General features: G+C 44.8%; 2 protein-coding genes across 2 annotated transcripts; one reads left to right on the forward strand and one right to left on the reverse strand.

Moving 5' to 3' along the window:
- Positions 1-7225: 7225 nt before the first annotated feature.
- On the reverse strand, positions 7226-19053 carry PSMA2 (proteasome 20S subunit alpha 2). Its single transcript, XM_083706416.1, has 8 exons — positions 18945-19053; positions 17533-17609; positions 14672-14804; positions 11721-11843; positions 10362-10443; positions 9386-9459; positions 7678-7735; positions 7226-7592 (listed from the first exon to the last, which is right to left on the reverse strand). Exons 1-8 carry the CDS (start codon positions 18983-18985, stop codon positions 7476-7478), a joined length of 705 nt encoding a protein of 234 aa, XP_083562542.1. The 5' UTR covers positions 18986-19053; the 3' UTR covers positions 7226-7475.
- Positions 19054-19537: 484 nt separating this feature from the next.
- Positions 19538-22385, forward strand: MRPL32 (mitochondrial ribosomal protein L32). Its single transcript, XM_083706415.1, has 3 exons — positions 19538-19736; positions 21206-21387; positions 21762-22385. The coding sequence occupies exons 1-3, from the start codon at positions 19631-19633 to the stop codon at positions 22014-22016; spliced, it is 543 nt and encodes a 180-aa protein (XP_083562541.1). The 5' UTR covers positions 19538-19630; the 3' UTR covers positions 22017-22385.
- Positions 22386-22723: the final 338 nt, after the last annotated feature.

A 22723-nucleotide genomic window follows, 5' to 3' on the forward strand; every position in this document is an offset into this window, starting at 1 on the left:
GGCTGCCTTCAGATGTCTTCTGAATGTCAGGTAGATGTTTATCGCTTTGACATCTGAAGGGAGGGCGTTCCACAGGGCTGGCGCCACTACCGAGAAGACCCTCTGTCTGGTTCCCTGTAACCTCACTTCTCGCAATGAGGGAACCGCCAGAAGACCCTCGGAGCTGAACCTCAGCGTCCGGGCAGAATGATGGGGGAGGAGACGCTCCTTCAGATATACTGGACCGAGGCCATTTAGGGCTTTAAAGGTCAGCACCAACACTTTGAATTGTGCTCGGAAACATACTGGGAGCCAATGTAGGTCTTTCAAGACCGGTGTTATATGGTCTCAGCGGCCGCTCCCAGTCACCAGTCTAGCTGCCGCATTCTGGATTAGTTGTAGTTTCCGGGTCACCTTCAAAGGTAGCCCCACGTAGAGCGCATTGCAGTAGTCCAAGCAGGAGATAACCAGAGCATGTACCACTCTGGCGAGACAGGCTGCGGGCAGATAGGGTCTTAGCCTACGTACCAGATGGAGCTGGTAAACAGCTGCCCTGGATACAGATTTGACCTGTGCCTCCATGGACAGCTGTGAGTCCAAAATGACTCCCAGGCTGCGCACCTGGTCCTTCAGGGGCACAGTTACCCCATTCAGGACCAGGGAATCCTCCACACCTGCCCGCCTGCTGTCCCCCAAAACCAGTACTTCTGTCTTGTCAGGATTCAACCTCAATCTGTTAGCCGCCATCCATCCTCCAACTGCTTCCAGACACTCACACAGGACCTTCACTGCCTTCACTGGTTCTGATTTAAAAGAGAGGTAGAGCTGGGTATCATCTGCATACTGATGAACACCCAGCCCAAACCTCCTGATGATCTCTCCCAGAGGCTGCATGTAAATGTTGAAAAGCATGGGGGAGAGGACAGAACCCTGGGGCACCCCACAAGTGAGAGCCCAGGGGTCTGAACACTCATCCCCCACCACCACTTTCTGAACACGGCCCAGGAGGAAGGAGCGGAACCACTGTAGGACAGTGCCCCCAGCTCCCAGCCCCTCAAGACTATTAGTATAATAGTGTTTATTTAATTACATTATAATTAGTTTCACAGAATCATAGAACTGCAGAGTTGTAAGGGTCCACAAGGGTCATCTAGTCCAACCCCCTGCAGTGCAAGAATCTTTTGCACAATGTGAGGCTCGAACTCATGATCCTGAGATTAAGAGTTTCATGCTCTTACCAACTGAGCTTTCCTATATTAAATTATTATTAAATTGTAATTAAAGTATGGTATAGTATATTTTGATTGATTGCATTTAAATATACTGTACTACCTTTTTCTCTCCCAAGGAGGATGGTGTGCATCGGGGTGCCCAAACGTTTTTCAAAGGGGGCCGGATTTGATGAAGTGAGGGCCGACCAAGGTGGTTGAGCTATTTTTAGGATTTTGCTCCAGGACATATACTGTCACGGGAGGCGGATTAGGCCTGTTATGTAGTGAAGTTTCACCCTGGGCCAGCAGGGGGATACTGTATATAGTTTTCACTCAGGTCTGTAGATAGTTTTCCCTCAGGTCCGCGTCAGTTATTTTAGGCGGGAACTCTGGGCTGTTGTTGTTACAATGTTGACAGCCGGCTGCCTATAAAAGCAGGCCGGCTGAGCTGTTTGCAGTCAGTTCTATTCCAGCTTACGAAATAAAGAGCTATTTGGAGAAATCGCTGGTCGTCGGCTATGTCAACCCACAACTTAACACTGGCGACGAAGGTGGGATCGATGGACATCAGAGCACAGCCAGATGCGGCCAGCCTCTGAACTGAGCTGAATCACTGAGCTGAATCACAGAGCGAAATCACTGAGCGAAATCACTAGACAGAACCAATTCAGAGCTGACTGTTCTGGCTAGAGCACTGTGTTCCATCCATCGCCCTTCACGCCGGCATCGGAATCATGGCTTCACTTGTGCCTCTACCGCCGTTTGCGCCAGCCTCTGAATCATGGGATTCCTACCTCGCTCGGCTCGACTGCTACCTCCAAGCCAACGAGCTGACAGCAGTATCAAAGGATCGTAAACGGGGCCTATTCCTCAGCCTCTGTGGGCCTGAGGTGTTTGAGACGGCCCGAGCATTGGTTGCGCCCGAAGCAGTCCAGGCAACACCATGGGACACAATCCAAGAGAAGCTCCGCAACCACTACGCACCAAAGCCGTCCATGATTGCTGCCCGCCATGCGTTCTACCACCGGAACCAGGCAGAGGGGGAGTCAATCAACAACTACACCACCGCCCTGCGACAGGCTGCAATGCACTGTGAGTTCCGAGACTTAGACGATGCCCTGATGGATCGAATCGTCTGCGGGGTCCGGGACATCCATCTGCAACGGCGTCTCCTCGCCAAGCCAGACCTCACGCTGCAGAAAGCCATTGAGGAGGCTGTGGCCTCAGAAGCTGCTGAACGCTCCGCCCAGGAGATCCGCAAGTCCAGCAGCCAGCGTCTTGCTAGGGAGCCAGTTCCGGTGCATCATGAAGAGGCCAGCAGTGATGAGGCATCCTCCAGTGAAGGCGATGACGTGCACCAGACAAAGCGGGAGCACAGGAAGTTCCAACAGAAGTCCAAGGGCCAACCGGAATGTGCCGGCTGCGGAGGCAACCATTCCCGTGCCAAGTGTCGATTCAGAGACGCCATCTGTAGGAAGTGTTCCAGAAGGGGCCACATCGCTAAGGTCTGCCGATCGGCTCCGTCTGACACCCCCCCTTCATCGACTCGCAAGTCCAAGCCTTCACTCCAGTCTGCCAAGGAAAGTTGTTTCGCTCTCACCAACTGCCGCTGCCCGTCTGGAACCACGATTGGCCAAACCGACTCGCCTACGCGACGCAAGCTGAATGTCACGGTGCTCATTGAAGGAGCTCCATGTGACATGGAGATCGACACCGGGTTTGCCCTGTCCATCGTGTCGTGGAGCACCATCAAAAGACTGGTACCCAGAGTGTCCAAAAGGCAACTCGACTCTCACCGCGTACACCTGAGAGACTACCAGGGAAACGACATTCCCGTGGTAGGCGTTGGCCGGTTCCGGATTGCCTTCAAGGATTTTTCGGGCCTGCTCCGGTTGGTGGTGGTCGAAGGTCAGCGGCCAAGCCTCCTAGGGCTAGACTGGTTTGATGCCCTCGGCCTGGAAGTCACCGGCATCAACTGCATCTCTAACGCAGAGACTGAGGGTCTGGTCAAAGACTTTGCCGAGGTTTTTGACGGCACCTTGGGGCAATATACAGGTGCGCCCATCTCCTTTAGCCTTGATCCACAAGTCGCCCCCATCAAGCTAAAGCCACGCCTTTGCTCTCAAGGCTAAGGTGGACGAACAACTGGACAAACTGATCGCCCAAGGAGTTTTGGAGCCGGTTGACCACGCCAAGTGGGAAACCCCCATCGTCACGCCTGTCAAGCCAGATGGGTCGGTGAGAATCTGCGCTGACTACAAGTGCACGATCAACAAGGCACTTCAGCAGCACGCTTATCCGGTTCCTGTTGTCCAACACCTGCTGCATTCCCTGGGTGAGGGTAAGGTCTTCGCTAAGCTGGACCTTGCCCAAGCCTATCAACAACTGCCAGTCGATGATGCCACTGCTGAAGCCCAGACGATCGTCACCCACGGGGGGGCATTCCGTTGCCGCCGGTTGCAGTTCGGGGTGAGTGTGGCTCCTGGCACCTTCCAAAGCCTTATGGAGCGTCTCCTGCAAGGGCTTCTGGGCGTGGTACCATATTTTGATGACGTCTTGGTGTCTGCAGACTCACACCAGCAGCTGTTCGAGCGCCTCCGTGCCGTGCTGACCAGGTTCCAAGAGGCCGGGCTCAAGGTAAAGAGGGAGAAGTGCCAGATCGCCGTTCCACAGGTAGAGTTCCTGGGCTATCTTATCGATGCCTCCGGCCTTCACCCGACCACATCCAAGATCCGCGCTACCTGAAACAGACTTTGGACATGCCTGGTGTACATGGTTCTCCTCCTTTAATCCCCCCACAGAACCCTGTGAGGTAGGTTAGGCTGATAAGCAATGCTTGGCCCAAGCCAGGTGTTATGTACTGAAGTTCTCACCCTGGGCCAGCAGGGGGATACTATAGTTTTCACTCAGGTCCACGTCAGTTATTTTAGGCGAGAAACCCTGGGTTGTTGTTGCTACAATGTTGATAGCTGGCTGCCTATAAAAGCAGGCCGGCTGAGCTGTTTGCTGTTCAGTTTTCTGTTCCAGCTTACAAAATAAAGAGCTGCTTTGGAGAAATCGCTGTGTCGTCTGCCATGTCTACCCACTATTCAACACCAAGGTCGTAGAATTGGAAGGGCTCCCAAGGGTCATCTAGCGCAACCAATTTTGAAATCAATTCAAGACTTCTGCCACAGAATTTAGGAAGCTGCCATAGTCAGACCATTAAGTCCAACTAGTACTGTCTACACTGACTGGCAGCAGCAGTGGCTCTTCAGGGTTTCAGACAGGGAGTCTCTCCCAGCCCTACCTGAAGATGCCAGAAGGGATTGCAAGGTAAGCACTACCACAGAGCTATGTGGCCCCTCCCTTGGAAAGTTGTTTTTTTCTGATGAAACTGAATGGTGTTTCTTTTAAACTAACAAATGAGTTGTGTTTGATGGAGGGTGGTTAGGAACAAGTGGTGCAATTGTGTGCAGAGCACATTAGTTTTCCTGGAGCCTTTGTGGCGTTTTGGACAACCACAACTCCTATCGGCACAGCCAGCTGATAGGACCAGTTGGTGCATTAGGTTTGATGTACAGGGTTGCATACATCTGGATTTTCCTGGACATTTGACTGATTTCTGCCTGGGCACTGCTTCCAACTGCAGTATTCCGTGTACGTCTAGGAAGTTTGGGATGTATGGCAACCCATGTTGACCGTCATTTTTGCCAACTTTTCTGAAAATAGCTCAAAAACGTATTTTTTGCGATTTTGCTAAAGAAAACTCAACAACTTTGGTCAAAACTACTGTGTCTGGATTTTCACTTTTTGAAATATGGCCTCCCTATCTATCAAGAAAGTTCTAAGGGGAAGTTCACAGGGTGGAAATGCAGTGCTATGCTGTTGTGTGTTAATTCTAATCCTGCATTTTAAAACCTAAGCAAGAAATTCAGAAAACAAAGCTACCACATTCCTTTGTATTGAATTTCTGATTGTTGTGAGACATTTTTCTGTGAGAATAAATCATCTTTGTCAACCTTACATACTTTTTTGGCAGAGGTTATAGCACTGGATTAAAAGGGAACCTTTAACCTTGTGCACTTGTGTATCTCTACAGCTCACAACAGTGTTTTTGCAGACTACAATCAGCACCTGGAATTCTTACTACAGAAGAATTTTGACTAAAGTTCAACATACCATCTCAGTTGGTCAGACAAACCTATTTTTGTTCGTGTTTAGATTTTATCATATTTCCAAGCACACCATATCACCACCCTGTGGACAAAGTTTCCAAGCAAATATATCCACTAAATTGTTCTATGCCTCTCCAATCAATGTTTTTCCCTGTGGCTCAAACATTCTATTTACATGATATCAGATTTATTTTTATTTTTTATTTTTTGGAAATTCAGTGGCACATACCATTTACCCAAGGGGTCAGACTGTACCAGTATGTACTTTACTTGTTACCCCAACACTCAAGTATCAGTCAGAATGCCTGAAAATACCCCACTGAGCATAAGAGGGAGAGTAGTGTTGTGTGCATGTCTTGCTTGTGGGTTTCCCAAGCCTATATGACTGGCCATTGTGGGAACAGAATACTGTAAAGGAAATAGGGCTAGGTTTTTGGTCTGATCCAACAGAACTCTTAAATGCTTATGACTCAGTTAAATTAAAAACAAACACGCACAGAAAAGTTTGACTGCATTCAGTGATGTTAACGTTTTTCTCAATTACTCTATGGTGCCTCATTCACATGTACAACTCACCTCTTCACATTACAGTCAATGAATGATCAATGTGCATGGATGAGGGAGCAACGTCTTACTCATTTATCACATCGCATACTCTTTTCTCAAACATGTGGTTATCCACAGCAATCCTTCAGGTTAAATTAGGATGACTGACCCAAAGTCACCTATGGAGCTTTACAGCTGAATTGTAAACTCAAGTGGAACGTTCCTTGGTCCAAATGGGGCAGTCCCCCAGGGGGCGAAGGACAAATCACAATGTGAGACCAGTTACCTTAACACCCCCCCTCAGACCACCTCTGCCACCCTTCCTCCTATGTGAGAGTGAACTCCTCCTGCCCTCCTTTTTGTTGTTGCTGTTATCCTGCCACTTTACCACCAGCTTTTCCATCTGTAAAAATTTTGAACATGAGCTTTCATGTATCTTTGTCTTTCAATGAGTTCGTCCAATAAAGGTTGCATTTCCTACATATTTCTTGCCCTAATGCACGGGTGTCAAAACACAAGGCCCGTGGGCTGAATCCGGCCTGCCAGACCTCGTCATGTGGCCCGTGTAGCCACCGCCAGCCACCACCTTTTATTCTCGCTTTTTTTTTTTTTGACACAAGAAAGCTGCCTCTTCAGCGCATGCGCGGCAGCCTACAAGCCAGAGAACGTCTGCCCTCTAGTGGCGCTGGCCTTTCTACACAGGAAACCTCCACTTTACATGCATTCAGGAAACCTCCACTTGTTTTTATATTGAGCGCATGCCATCCTGTGATGTGACAGATCCAATAGCTGCCTGAACCCTTCTCTCCTGTACTGTAAGTACATATGATGTATAGTCCTACAGATACAACCGGCCCTTTGAGGGTGACCAAACTGCTGATGCGGCTCCCCAATGAATTTGAGTTTGACACCCCTGCCCTAATGGATCACTGTGACAGTGGGGGCAAACACTGCACCTTCTCACTTACACCAGGGAGGGAGGTAGTGAACCTGCCACATAAGTAGAAGACAGATCTCTAACACACGTGGTACCAAGACTGCTTTCTGTTCTGACTTGTAGCAGCTTGCTAACTAAAGTCTTTCAGTATTATATGCTGAATGCATATAATCTGATTTGATTCACAGCCCCTTTGATTTAACTGCTCCCATAGAGGCCTGCATAATATCTCACTCAAGACATACATTTAGAAAGCTTTTAACAGAAGCTCTGCCAGTTCAGCTGAGGGTAGTTCCAAAGGATTTATGAATATTTTAAAACTGTGTGCTTCTGAATAAAATTTGTGGTGGTGGTGAAATCAGAGGGAACTCGGTATAATTAAATGCCTTATGAAGTTTTACCTAGAAATCACACCACTCCTGGTATGTTTATTTTTTCATATTGCGTATTCTTGTACAGTGTTTAATATTTTAAAGAACAATAATTCCACATTTTCAATATTAGGACAGTAGTATTTGGATCCATAATATTTCTTTTTTAAAAAATCTAGCAGATAAAGTAGAAATGAGAGTGCAGAAGCCAAATATTTAAATGGCTGGGGGAAAAGATCCTTGTATGTATCGAGGCAGTCTTCCTTAACGCATACTAGGCAATTGCAGCCAGGTAATCCTTGACCTCAGTTGGAGTGAGTCTTCTAAATCCTGCCTCATTACAGATGCCAACCTCTATGTTATCTTCTGTCATTTGTCCTTCAAAGCTTTCCTAGAGAGAGGGAAAGACAGGTTCCTTCATGAAAATGCAATTCACAAACTAGAGTTTTAACAAATACACTGCAGATGTTTCTTACCTTCAGTGTCAATATAGCAGTATGAATAGCATCTTCAAGCTCCAAGTCTTCGTTGTACCTATGAAAGAACAGAAGTTTTCTAATAAATATATTCTACTGTTGCTGCAACAGCAAACATTCACAGAACTGAAAATTAGTTTCACGTGGCCAAGGGCTGCATTTTGCAAATAACTTCCTATGCAGCATTGCAAATACCATTTGAAACACAGGAATGTCAAATCATTTGGGGATATGACAGGACAGTAGAGAGTATTCAAAAAACACAGATTGGGCACACACAAACTATTTAGACACACTTAAAGGGTATTTGGATGCCAACCAATAGATTTAGACAAAATATTGCAATTTACAGTAGAAGTTGCACCAGTTTATTAGACACACAAGATATCAATACCTTCCAGAAGTAAAACCCTCAGAAGCCTTAGTCATCTCTGGTCTTATTAGATGCTGAACATTCAAGACCATGAAGTGTCATCAAATAGTACCCACACAACTGGTTTATTTAAGTGTAGAAACTGTATTGCATTCTCTCTTCTCCAACTTAGCATGAGTCTCACAAGTCTGAATATTAACAGAATGCTATATTTCAGCTAGTCCAGTGGTTCCCAACCTTTTTTTTTGGCCATGCCCCCCTAAGCATCTCTAAAATCCTGATGCCCCCCACCCATGACATATAATTCTTATTATTAAGAAAGTGAAAAGGCCATTAATTGTTACTAACTCATTCTTGAATTGTACCCCTTAAAAAATCAAATCAAATTGGCCCCCCGGGAGACCAGTGCTCCTCTGGACGTTAGCAGCACTGAAGTGACCTCCCCGGGTCATAAGCCTAGGCAGTGTGTATGGAGGACCTGAGCTGCCGGACGACAAGACCTTCCCCCTCTCGGCCTCACTGATGTGGTCCAAAGAAAAACAGCAATACATTTGGCATCAGCTTAGCTGCAGGAGTTGCCAGAAGGCAGCGTACAAGGCAACATCCAACTGTCTTAAGGATCCTTTTCTTCCCCTGAAGATAATCCGCAAGGCAGCATGGAGGTTTAAGATTAGTTAAATGGGCTACCCTCCCAGGCTGACGAGCCCCATCTGCCCCAAAGTGAGGGAGCTTTTTATGTATTTCTATGTACACAAATTCTATGTTAATTAGCGTGCACTGACCCCAAGTGGATGTTCTGAGGCCTCAAATAGCTGGCCCTGATCCCCATGAATTACAGGATGTTTCAATTGCAGCAGAATCTTGCTGACAAGCCTTGAGTCATGCACATTATCAATGAGGCTCTGAAGGATACTGTGGACTCCACAGGATATGGCCACTACCAATGCTTTCACCACTGCTGAAGATGATGTGATTACTGATCCTGGGATGGAAGAGAGTCGAGAGCCAAGGATAGCAAACTATCCCTTACTGATGGGACTTGAAACCTCCATGCTCCAAGCTGCACTCTAGGGAAAGGTTAATTGGTAACTTCTCATCAAGCTGTTAAATGGGATCACCATACCTACACAAGCTTCTACTAACGAAAGCAAATTGCCATTTTTGTCTCATTTTCACAGGTGTTTCTGGCATTCTTAGTCGTTTTTAAACTATAGCACTTCAACACCTAGGAAAGAGGCAGGCTAGACATGGAAAACAACACATCATTACAATACTTATAAACTTCTACTATCTTCAGATTTTATTATTGATTCAGTTATGTAATCATAACATTACCTCTTTTCAAGGAATGTCTTTCCATTTACATAGTTTTTCCCCATTGCAGTTGCTTTCCACGCAAAATAAGCACCCTGGAAAAGTGAGAAAGACAGGGAGTAAATGTATGAGAACACATTATCTTCTAGTCACTGATCAATACAGTAAAAAATTAGCCTCATTTAGGGATCTCTGCTTGGAGAGATGCAGAGCAATCATATACATGTCTACTCAGAAGTAAGCCCCACTGAGTTCAGTGGGACTTAACCCTAGGTGGGACGGTATAGCAGGGGTAGCAAAGATGGAGCCTTCAGGATTTGCTGGACTACAATTCCCATCATCTCTGACCATTGGCCATGGTGGCTGAGGCTGCCAGCAATTGCTGTATAACATCATCTGGAGGGCACTATACCTGGGGTTTAGGATAGCAGACCAATTCAATGTCATAACACTAGGCTCTAAAAAATAAAAATAAGTTGAGAACTATTATCTAAAGCCTCCAGTGTGCTTTTGCCTGATACATCTGTACTACCAGGTTCACTTTCAAAATTCCCCCGCTTTAATTCCCCAATCACTCTTTAAATCCTTGATTTAAAAAGAAATTTAAGGAAAAATTACCTACTACCACTACTAGCTATTGTAACAAAATGGAAACCTCAAGTTCAGAAGCAGCCAGTTTCTGAATATTAATTGCTGAGGTGGGAGAACTATTGAATCATCTCTTTCTTATGGGCTTCCATGTTGGAAATAGGATTCTGGACAGGACAGATGTTTCGCCTAATCTGCCAAGGCTCTCTTTATGCTCTTACAACTGTAAAACTGATCACCCAAGATGTCCTGAGAGTCTGTAACCTTATTCTAGTCCAGATGCTTATCATTCCCCACCCACTTATCTGGATTAATTAAAAACCCATACACAGAAAGAATATGGCAATATTACAGATCTTTGAGTAAACATCCATGCTTTCTATTAAGAAGCTCCATTATGAATACTTACAGATGGATCAGACTGGAATAAGTATGGTCGTCCCTCATTCCACCCACATATTAGCAATGATACACCAAATGGGCGTACACCCCTACAAAGCAAAACATTTGAAAAGGATTAATGATAACAGAAGGTTATCGTGGGAACAAATAAGATCAGCATTAAGGATGTTGACTGACGGACTCATCTATATACACACTTACAAGCATATTCCTCTTCTATATATTCTAAAGAAGTTACATCATGCCTCGTGCAAATAGTTTGTACACTGTTTCTGAGTCTTTATGGCTGCCAACTGTTTTCTTGGTTCTGTTTCTATGCCTTAACCAGCAACCTGCCATACAGAAATTAAGCAGCTCAATCTTTTGCTGGCTATGAGTCAGATGAGAAGAGATAGTCATCTTTATTTTGACCCCACTTTCCCCTATGAAAAAGGAAGTCCAAAGCAGCTAACATCATACAGAAACAAACAAGACTTCAAAAAACAATATAAAAAATGCTACATTAAAGCTATAAACTTTGTATTCAATACTGAAGAAAACAGTTAAATACAAAACTCATAGATATTTCAGTAGAGAAAATACAAGAAAGGAAAGACCACCCCATTGCTTAATTTTAGCAAGTCAAACAACTGTTCCAATGTAAAAGAGCAGGTCCAGGAAATTACTGGCAACTCTACTTTTCCTACTTAGAAAACTGTAAAAAATGTACAAAAACGACCTTAGTGCAGTAAGGCATAACAGTAACCGTATTTCCTGCTCTTCATTCTCCTTTGCATAAATAGCTTCCAGGCTTATAGGTAATCAGCTTGAGAGTGTGGTATTACTGTTCAGGCCCCACACTTTAAAAGTATCAGACCAAATGCTCTTCAAAAGTGAATACAGTCATACCTCGGGTTAAAGTAGCTTCAGGTTGAGCGTTTTTAGGTTGCGTTCCGTGGCAACCCGGAAGTAACAGGAACGGGTTACTTCTGGGTTTCGCTGCTCGTGCATGCAGACGCTCAAAATGACGTCAAACGGATGCGCAGAAGCAGCAAATCGCGACCCGCACACACACAGATGCGGGCTGCATTCTGCTCCGGATGCGAACGGGGCTCCGGAACGGATCCTATTCGCATCCAGAGGTACCACTGTAGAAGAACAGGAGGAGAGTTTATGAGGCTGGCCATGGCATGCAGACAGGGCTGAACTCTTGTCTGTATGTACCCAGTTTGATTTGCAGCTCCTTAGATGTAGAGGCAAAAATCTCACTGATATATGGTAAAAGGGTGAGGGGGCTGCATTAGAGTACAGTCTATTCTGCATACAGGACAGCTCTTAGTAAATTTCAGTTGTTTTAGAATAAACAAGGGGCAGAGGGAAGGCATACCCAGATTGTGTGTATTCTTGCATTACAGAAGCAATTCTCTGCACTAGCTGAGCTGTTGGAATAGGTTCATGATAAACCAAGTAGTACTGCTGGGCCAGTTTGCGTGCTCTGTGGACAAGTACTCTGAGAAAAAGAAGAAAAGAAATAGTGAGTGAGTGAAGAAATCAAAACATCCATTATAACTTAAAGTCCAAAGCAACTTGGGAAAGATTAAACTGAAGGAATATTTACTATCAGCTAATGAAATAATTTGATACTGCACTGGGATATAGCAACTCAAAAAAGGTTGTCTATTATTGTGAGGTTATGAATGTGCTACAGCGGCCAGAACATTTCTGTCCAAGAAAGGGAGTGGTTAGCATCCCAGCCAAAGCTGGTAACAGATGCACCACACTAGAGGACACCTGGGCCTCTAGTATGGAAGATGATTCAATGAACACCCTTAAAATATGGACCTGTTTGTTTAGGTGGAGCACAACCCCATTCAGAACAATCTCTCAAAATTTGGATCCAGGAACCTTTCACCCATAGCCTGTCTTATCATGATTCAATGTCAGTTTATTTGCCCTCATCCAGTCAATCAGCTCCCATCATCCCTGACCACTGGCTATAGTAACTGGTGCTTATGGGAGTTGGGAGACAAAAAACATCTGGAAGGCCCAATGTTCCCTATCCCTGAAATAACTTATGAGCAATGTCTCTCAGCTCTGTAATATTGTGGGATGTGGTAGCTCAAGATTCTCCAAATATGATTAAAAACCAAACACTGGCCCATTAATTTGTATCATGAACAAAGCTGGCTGTCAGACACTCCTAACAGTGCTAGCCCCACCCTCAAAGAGCCACACATTAGAAAGACACATCCGCAACAACAAAAAACTTATGCAAGTAGACTTGCAGCAGGGGTTGCCAAAACAGTTCCAATGGGTGTCTTAACTTAGGACCACTAGGTGGGGGCCCTAGACTTTGCACTTTCATTAAAAAAAGAAAAGCCTCAAGCCCTACTAAAGAGAATTTTAAAAAGCAACATGTACAGTTACCCTACCAAGTGATTTCTGTGAAATTAGCCAGCCTGGCTGCTCCTGCCTGTTGTTTTCAGTCAATCAGTGAAGTGACTGATAAGTCTGGATGACAGGCAACAGGAATTTCTTGGGTCCTAAGGAGGTCCTGCTTTACCCTACCCTTTCGTACACCTTTCCTCCTCCTTATTTTCTAGTCTTTGAAATCTCTGTAGCTCACTTTTCCTTTTTTCCTAGCAACCAGGATGCATCTTTTCTGTGATGGGTTTTCTGAGATCAGGTACTCCCTAGAAATTATTTTCTGTAAACAGTACTATATACCGTATTTTTCCCTCTATAACACACAGATTTTTTCTCCTAAAAAGTAAGGGGAAATGTCTGTGCGTGTTATAGAGCGAATGTGTGGTCCCTGGAGCCGTTTGTCCCAAGTGCATGGCAAAAATCAGGCAAAAATCATATTGCGCCGCCGTCACGGAGGAGAGGAGGCTGCTGCTTTCCTGCATTCTGCCTCAGGGTCTTACTGCCCACCCTGTTCTGTTTCGGTTGCTGTTTGCTCAGACGGAACAAAGAGCAGTGAAATCCCCTCCCCTCCAGGCAACCCCTCCCCTCCCCGTGGTTACAAAGCATGGATCCACGTGGATCCTCAGGATCTTTGCATTGGGTCACCCCAAATTCACCATCAGATCACATAGCAATGATCTGATGCAAAAACAGGGCTGCAATGGTGCAAAAACGTGGTTACAAAGCATGGAGCCACATGGATCCTCAGGATCTTTGCATTGGGTCACCTCAAATTCACCATCAGAGCACATAGCATGTCCACGGCTACAGCCTGCCCCCCAAAAATCACGCACCCACTGTTGCCTGGGGCTGCAATGGTGCAAAAATGTGGTTACAAAGCATGGATCCACATGGATCCTCAGGATCTTTGCATTGGGTCAGCCCAAATTCACCATTAGAGCACATAGCATGTCCATGGCTACAGCCTGCCCCCCCAAAATCACCCACCGTTGCCTGGGGCTGCAATGGTGCAAAAACGTGGTTACAAAGCATGGATCCACAGGGATTCTCAGGATTTTTGCATTGGGTCACCCCAAATTCACCATCAGATCACATGTCTGTGGCCACAGCATGAAGCACAAAAATGATACATCCTCTGTTTCATTCAGAATGTTTTTCCCCTTGTTTTCCTCCTCTAAAAACGATGTGCGTGTTATGGTCAGGTGCGTGTTATAGAGCAAAAAATACGGTAATAAGTGTGGGTGGATACTAAAAATCCACCCCCAACCTGAAAAGGCAAATGTAAAACTTTGCAAACAAGCATACGGGTGACTCCTGCTGTGCAGGAACCAAAGACTAGGCACTTATTAAGAATTCATGGTATAGTTAATCTGCCTCTTTGTCTTTAATGGGTCTTACTTCTAGGTAAGTGAGTACAGAATGGCAAACTAGGCTTTAGTTTAGCATTGGCACTGGGGAAAACAAAGGGTTATGTCTTTAACAGCTGTATGGTAGTTTAAGCTTTTCCTAATATGGAAATACAATTATGGGAAAAGCTTCACCATGGGTGTACTCTCCAATTTTGTGTTGTGTCACGCCTCCCATAGCAGCCACTTTGTGGCTGGTACCCACAGAACTCTCTCAAAATTCAAAATATGCCATGGCCCCAAAAGGTTGGTGACTCCTGCCTTGCATACATGTCAGGGTGAAGCCTTGTGCAACCTTGGGGACAGGACCAGAGCTGCACCCCATTCTACATGTGTCTCTAATTCTCGTGATGCACACATGAAGAGGGTCAAGATATGTATCATCCATCCAGAGAATGTTGAAATGGAACCACAGACCCAATGCTGTGCTGCCTATAGCAGGGCAAGAGTCAAAGACCAATAGCAAGAGTCTATCACAGTGTTTCCCTCCTTGCCTTCAAGATACCTGTAATCAGGACCCATGCCACTATACACCAAGCCTATGTGTTTGGTTATGGATTCCACTTTGTGTACACTTCGTTCATCATACAGAATGGATTTCTGCTTTTTTTCTGTTGCCAGTACCACGCCATTTGAAGCTGCACAAAGAAAAGAAATATTTTAGTCAATGTAGTTAAAATATCTTCCTTCCATTTTCCTCGTAATCTTTCAAATCCACAATGCTTAAAGCAGGCAACTAGAATAATTCATCTACTTGTATATCCTTTACTAATCGTATCACATAAATCCAATGCATTATTTGGCACTATTACTAAGGATGCCTAGCCACCAGATGATTTGGTTCAAACCCCAAATTGGCACTGCATAATAAAACAGGCCAATTCGACTCAGATGAATTTGGAGGCAGCTCGATTCAACTCTGGGTCTCTGTGATGGACACCTTTCAAGTTTGATTAAAAAAACAAAACAAATAACATCAAACATCAAAACATACTAATATTTGGGTAGAATTGGATGAAATCTTAAGAAACACTGCCCCTTCTGGAGGCATGAATCCTGCCAAATTTCAGGACATATGCAGTTTTGTTCCTGCAGCTATTAAGTGATTCCCACTATATCTCCCCCAGCCAAGTTCCTTTAAAGTTAATTTTTGGGTAGAAATAATCAGATGAGATTTTCTTTATGAATAAAATAATTCCCTCCAATTACAAACTAATGTTGTTGGATATGAAAGAGCCCCCCCTCCTCAAAAAAAACCTCACCGAGCATTTCCTCAAGTTAGTGATACAAGTTTCTGGTTTGCAAAGCTGCTCTCATTTCCTCCCTTCCACCCATACCGAGGTATCACAAATCACTTCAGGGTTCATTGTACAGTACAAGGCTGCATGGGTTGAAGCAGATCTCATTTTGTTTTGGGAGAAACTCAAAATCCTTCCAAGACAGCCAAATCCAATAAACACCCCTAATGGTTATGTGTTACCTCAATATCACTAGACATGCCTACTTAAAAAAAGAAGAAAAAGTTCAGTTAAAAAAATGGAAAAGAAGCTTTTCAAACTTTCTACCTTCAAAGACCTCATTCCACATTATCTGCTGAGGAATCTTAGCAGCTCTGCCTCACAACAGATGTGGAGGATTGTTTGAAGTGCACCCTGGCTAGGCCTGTCTGGCCTCATAGTGGCCCAGTGCAAACTGACTGTACCTTACAACACAACATAGAATATACCCAGAACTCTCCTATGGGGTGTGCTGCAGAGGAAAATTAGTAGTGGCAGAGAAGCTATATCATAAGGAAGCTTGCCTATTGTTACTGATTTTTTCATTAGGAAACCTGCAATGAAAATATGTAAGGAACCCAAGGTTTCCCAAAATGCAATCTGAAAATTATAGTTATACTTTCTGTTTTGAAAATATATTTCGATTCTACTTTTTGAAGATGTTTCATAGCCCCACTAAGAATCCCTATATCTAGCTTGGTTAAACACTGACAAGAGTGCTTTTCCTCCCAAGGGCCCCAAGTGGCACACACTGGGTTTGAATTCAATTCTTAAACTCAAAAACTGGCCAGGAAGAAATTTGTTTTGTTTCAAAACCAAACCACGCATTATCTGTATTTTAACATCAGGCTGCTGCTGAGTTGCTACAAAGCTAGGGTGGTAATGGGAATCAAGACTTAGATGTGCATTATTAGATGGCCAAAAGGGGGAAATGAATATTTCCACAATCATCCCCTCCTCCCTGGCCCACAACAACTTACTCTGTAGTTCTTACTCTGGATAGGTTATGGTTGGAACCCCACTGGGACAAAAACGTATTTTAAAAGCTCTGGGGGTACCAGGATGGGTTCATGTCCCCCCCCCCCATCCCTTTATTTAATATTTTATATACAATCATACCTCGGGTTACGAATGCTGCGAGTTGTGCGTTTTCAGGTTGTGGACCGCGCCAAACCGGGAAGTACAGGAACGGGTTACTTCCAGGTTTTGGTGCTTGCACATGCAAAAGTACAAAATGATGTCATGTGCATGCGCAAAAGCTGCACTTCAGGCTGTGAATGCTGCGGGTTGTGAGCGTGCCTCCCACACAGATCATGTTCGCAACTCAAGGTATGACTGTTGTTTGTTAAATTTGTATCATACCTCTCCACTAAATAGTGCTCAAGACAGCTAGCAATAATACAATACAGTGGTACCTCAGGTTAAGTACTTAATTCGTTCTGGAGGTCCGTACTTAACCTGAAACTGTTCTTAACCTGAAGCACCACTTTAGCTAATGGGGCCTCCTGCTGCTGCGCCGCCAGAGCCCGATTTCTGTTCTCATCCTGATGCAAAGTTCTTAACCTGAAGTACTATTTCTGGGTTAGCGGAGTCTGTAACCTGAAGCGTATGTAACCTGAGGTACCACTGTACATGCTGCTAGACTATAACTCCCACCAGTCCTAGCCAGCATGGTCAATGATTATGGAAGTTGCAATTCAACAGCATCTGGAGGGTCACAGGTTCCCTAACCTCTGAGCTCAATGGAGCTTATTTCTGAGTAGACATGTATAGGTTTGCACTGCTGATATGACCAAAATAGGGTCAAGCCAGGTTACTGCTTTCACGCTGATTCTTTTCAGATCAATTTCTGGCAATCATAATACACCACAATCCTAATAAAGTCTACTCAGAATTAGGTGGTGTTGAACTCTATGAGGCTTACTCCCAAGCAAATGGGGCTAGGACTTCAGCCTCAATACCCATAATCTATGTCTCCTTTCTCGTTCTTTCTTTGCTTTTAGGTCACAAAATGCCAAAGTAGGTACACACAGACATACAAACTAGCAACACTTTTGTGGGCTTATTAATCGTGCAAGCATTTGAATACCTTTAATTCCAACTGATGGGGCTCCTGCGGCAACAGCTGCCAAAGCATATTCAATCTGAACAAGCTTTCCAGAAGGACTAAAAGAAAGCACACAATTCATGAGACAACTTGGTAAGAAAACATTTTCAAATCTGAAAATGCCAAGCAACGTATGGCCTTTCAATGGGCCTTTTTTCACCAATATGATATTGGGCACATTTTAATACAATAATAATAAAAACAAAGAGATAGGAGTCAAAACTCTCCCCCAAATAATTGTCTGGTCTTACACACGCTTTCTTGGGAGCGGGCCTCAGTCAATTTAGTGGGACTTACTTTACTATAAGAGTGTTTAGAATTGTACTACACTTTTCATGTAATCATGCACTCCATCCAACGTCTGGCAACAAGCTCAAAGTAATCCCAAAATAAAAACTGAAAAGGGGAAAAGAAAGCCCACCAAAATAGTTTTACTTTCGTTTTTGGTGTAACATTTGTTTCATGTTCATAATCCTCAACACACTGAATGCAATGCCATTTATTTCCAAGTAAACATGCATCTGTAAGGCTGCAATCCTATGGAAACTAATTTGGGATTAAGTGCAAATCCCATTCAATTTAACAGGTATTAAAGGAGACACTAATATGATATGAATTATTATTTTCATAAAATCTCAACACATATACGTTAGTCGTGTGTTCAGGGATATTTGTTTCACTTTCTATAGGGTTATAAGGGAAATGAGGCCTGCTTTGGGCTCTTGCCTTAACCAAGCCATGCAGAGGGAGAATCAATCTGTGGCTTAAAATCCTGCATACTGGATCCAAAGGCTCATCTTTACATGGTTTAGCAGTGTTAGAAATCCCAATATATAAACTAGGTGCCAAATGCCTCCTTAAACCAGGGTTACAGTCACCAAAATGGAAGGTCTAGTTGGCATCTGGTTGGCAGACGGCTCGAAAATTGTATTTTTCAATAAAAGCTTTTGTTTCCTGAAATTCATTCTGACTGTGCAGATAAAATATAACTGACAGAATTCTACAAGGTGTGGCATTAATGTGTGAAAACAGTCCAGATCCAATGATCCCCAGGTATGCACCTCCGGAGACCTGACACCCGGCATCTTCACTCGGTCACAAGCGGCCAACAGGCAGCTGCAAAGTGCTCAGGACCGGGCTGCTGGAAAACCCGCATTCCCTCAAGCATGTCTGACGGGGAACCTTACGGCAGTTTCCACACGCGCCACTTTCTCCTCCGAGCGAGAGGCGAGAAGCGCCAGCGGTGACTCCGCAAAAACCTCGCCTCTCCCTCCGTCTCAGCGGCAACGAAACGGAGCCCCTCCGAGAGGCCCAAGAATCCTCCCTCACTAAAGGACAGCGCCCCAGGCCTCCTGCGCCCGCCCTGCCGCCCCTGAGGGGACACCGCGCCTTACCTGAAAGTGGTGAGGGAGAAGCTGTAGCCGCGTTCCGCCATTTTGACCAGCGCGATTGAACAGCCTCGCTCCGCCCTCCCTGCATAACCCTCCACCCACTTTCTGAGGCTGCGCACGCGCGCTGCGTACTGTTTTTACAGCGCATGCGCAAAAAAGAGAAAAAATGTAGAGCGCCGACTACAGAACCATGAACAGAGTGAACTTCCGGGAACTCTCGAAAGCCGCGAAACTCTATGGCAGCCTTTCTCAACCTTGGGTCGTTCGTACCCGCCCTCAAACGTTGTTGGACTACAACTCCCGTCATCCCTTGCTAGCAGAACTGGTAGCCAGGGGTGATGGGAGTTGTAGTCCAACAACGTTTGAGCCGCCCGCCACCTCCTCAGGTTGAAAAAGACTGTGGTAGTGGTGATGGTTTGGTTTCGGTGCCGTTGGCGGGGCCGTTCCTTCCCTCAGCATTGTCAACGACGAGATCCGGGGATCGCCGGCTCCCTCTGCTATGCATGCCGGGAACCGGTGCCTCACCCTCAGGCGCTAGAGGGCGTGCTGGGACATGTAGTCCACTCTCAACCAAGTGGCTTGGCGGAAACGCCGCCAAAGAGAGAAGACGACTCGGTTTCCCAGCGCCCTCAGCGCGGCTGATCCTGACAGGCGAGTTTTCGCGCCGCGAAGGCGGAGGGCCGGTCAAGATGGCGGCGTCCGCGCTGCTGCTGGTCTTCCCGTCTCCTTGGCCTCGGATCCAAGGCTTCCTCCGAAGCTGCTGGTCGCAGCTGGGCTGCCGCAGCCCGCCCGGGGGTAGGTCCTGGCTCCGTCTCCTCGAGGTGTCGCGGGGCCTCCTCCGCGGCGGCTCTCCAGGGGCTTCGCCTCCCAAACTTGGCTTTCCAGCTGCTTCTGTACAGCTCCCGTCAGCTCTGGCTGGAAACCCAGGCGCCCTTTTAGGACAAGCACCGCTGGAGACGCCGCTTTACTTGGGGCGGGAAGGATTCGCACTGTTTTGTTCTTGCTTTCATTACATGCATATATATTGGTTTTTCCTGGTATTTTTATGCTGGCGGGAGCTGCCCCGAATGCGTGTGTGTTTTTTGCGGTTTTTTTGCAGAGGGGGCTGGATTCTGAAAACTATTTATTTATAAGATTTGTTACCCCCCCCATCACCCGTGTTATTTACTGTATTGGCCAGAATATAAGCCGCACCTTTAAAATTGGAGGGCGAAAAGAAAAAATACCCGCATATGAGCTGCTCCATTCCTTGCTGCCGTTGGCTGCATCCTGGCCGGGGAGCGGGGAGCTGTGCTGCGTTGCCGGCGGCCTTTGCCCTTCCTCGCTCTCTCCACATGCAAGGTGGGCACCACTGCATACCGGAAGGCCGCGAATATAAGCCACACTTTAGCTTTTCATAGTCGGAATTTGGGGGGGGGGGTAAAGAGGCTTATATTCAAGCCAATATGGTATTCTATTTATATATTTTGTAAAAATTATGTGCCATTTGAATATATATATATATATATATATATATTTGCTTTCGTAGATTTTCACGGGTACAGGAATGCAGGTTTTGGTGTCCTCGGGTGTCTTCCCGTGTAAAAGTTGGGGTGTCTAGGCGACGTTTCGACGAGGTCTCACTCGTCATCTTCAGGCTGGTGCTTTCGGCTTCTTGTTACTGGAACAATGTTCCAGTAACAAGAAGCCGAAAGCACCAGCCTGAAGATGACGAGTGAGACCTCGTCGAAACGTCGCCTAGACACCCCAACTTTTACACGGGAAGACACCCGAGGACACCAAAACCTGCATATATATATATATATATACACACACACACACACACACACACCACAAAGTGGTTTACAAAAAGATAAAACAGCAAAATCAAGGAAAAATTCACAAACCTACTTTGAAGCATGAAGGTTATGGAAACAGAATATGCAATTACTAACATAACTTGAACCACTACAGTTGTTACTGTCGGTTATCTATTGTTACTAGTTAAATTTGTTATTCGCTTTATCTTAATCGTGGCAGACCAGAGCAACTTAAAAATCAAACAAAGAGACAAAGCGCCGCATCTGCACGTGCAGAGTGATTTGTGCTTCTGCACATGTGTGAAGTGCGATTTAGCATTTCTGCGCATGCGCGAGCGGCAAACCTGGAAGTAAGAGTCTCATTGAGCAAAACCACTTCTTGAAATATTGTATCTAATTAATAAAGGTAAGCAAATTACCACAACTAAATTATTTGTAACTAAGTTATTTGTATTTGTCTTTAAGCTCCTGCTTTAGCAATTCAGGGTCCAGCTTTTTTGCCTGAACCTATAGAAGAGAATGCTGAAAGTAAGGAGACTCCAAGCTTTCTAGACAGCATATTTTGGATGGCAGCCCCAAAATCAAGGCGGACCATTGAAGTAAATCGCTGCAGGCGAAGGAATCCTAGGAACCTTATAAAAATAAAGGTAACTCATCACATTTCTGTTGTCTTTCTCCCCTTATTTTTGTAGATTTTCCATTCTTCAATGCTCTCAAGATGCTTGTAATTTCTTATTTATTCATATTGGTATTGTAAATTTACCACAGGAAATTTTTCATTTAAAATCTGTCTGCAGCTCTTGTGCTGAATCTTTAAATTGTGATGGTATTGCATTTTGAAAACTTAAACCTTTATGCATACTACTTGACATGAGGGCTTTCTCAGGTTGCTGGAAAACAATGTATTATATCACAATGGTAATGAGATAGTCATTGCCCTATATGGCTCTTAGCATTTGTGAAATCTTTCTCTTTTTAAATTGTTCATTGCCCAACTTTTTGTTTTCTTTCTTGTCTTTAGCGAAACATTGACGTCTGTCCTCAGTGTGGCAACCTGAAACTGAAGCATATTCTTTGTGGCTATTGTTATGCAAAGGTTAAACGGGAGACAGTTGCCATAAGGAAAGAAATATGGGCACAGGAGGGAGGACCACATAAGGCTCCACCTGTAGAGACTGTTGTCCTGTATGAGGGAGAGAAAGCTAGAGATGAAGATGAAGGCAAGCGGATCATAGAACGAACAAGGAAGCGCCCATCTTGGTTCACACAGGACTGATTATGTAGCACGGTAGAATCTTTGGTCGCAAAATCCTTGATCTCGCAGAGTAAAAATAGCTGAAAAAAAATGCTACTCAAAACACTTATCCCCAGAAAGGGTAAATTTAAATTGTATTTTTTAATTTGCCATTGTAGTACAGCATCACTGCTGTACTTTAAATGTTAGCTGGGTGGCTAATTTAGCTAATGTAAACTTAGCTGATTTTGTCATTGTATTAAAGTTGGTTAAGCAAAGTCAATCATTTGCAGGAGCAGATTCTTACGGCATCTATTTGGTCATATTACACTGTACTGTGCATTGCGGGGAAAACCATGGATTTAAACTGTATTTGTAAATGAAATAAAGCATATTCAGCATTATAATAAATACTGTGTGTGGCTCCATTTGAAATTCTGTGAAATTTTGAGCTATGAGGAGGTGAGGATTGTGAGAATGTAAGAAGTCAAGTAGAGCAATGAAGTGAGTTGACATGGATCTGTTGCTGAGTTGGAGCCCAATGGCTGAGAGGTGGTTTTGTTCTTTCATTGCTACTGGCTACATCTAAATAGTGACATCTGTTTCCATTTAGAAGCTTGTGAAATAGTTGGTTTTGTGTTTGTGAGGTCCTTTGAGAATCTTTAATGAAAAGGACAATTACGTTAATAGTCTGAACCATAACTTGGGTATGCATGAAGCACTTCTTAAACCAACATCATTTCATTGAT

The sequence above is a fragment of the Podarcis gaigeae genome (genome assembly GCF_964106915.1).
Source record: "Podarcis gaigeae genome assembly, chromosome: 12".
Taxonomy (NCBI): domain Eukaryota; kingdom Metazoa; phylum Chordata; class Lepidosauria; order Squamata; family Lacertidae; genus Podarcis; species Podarcis gaigeae.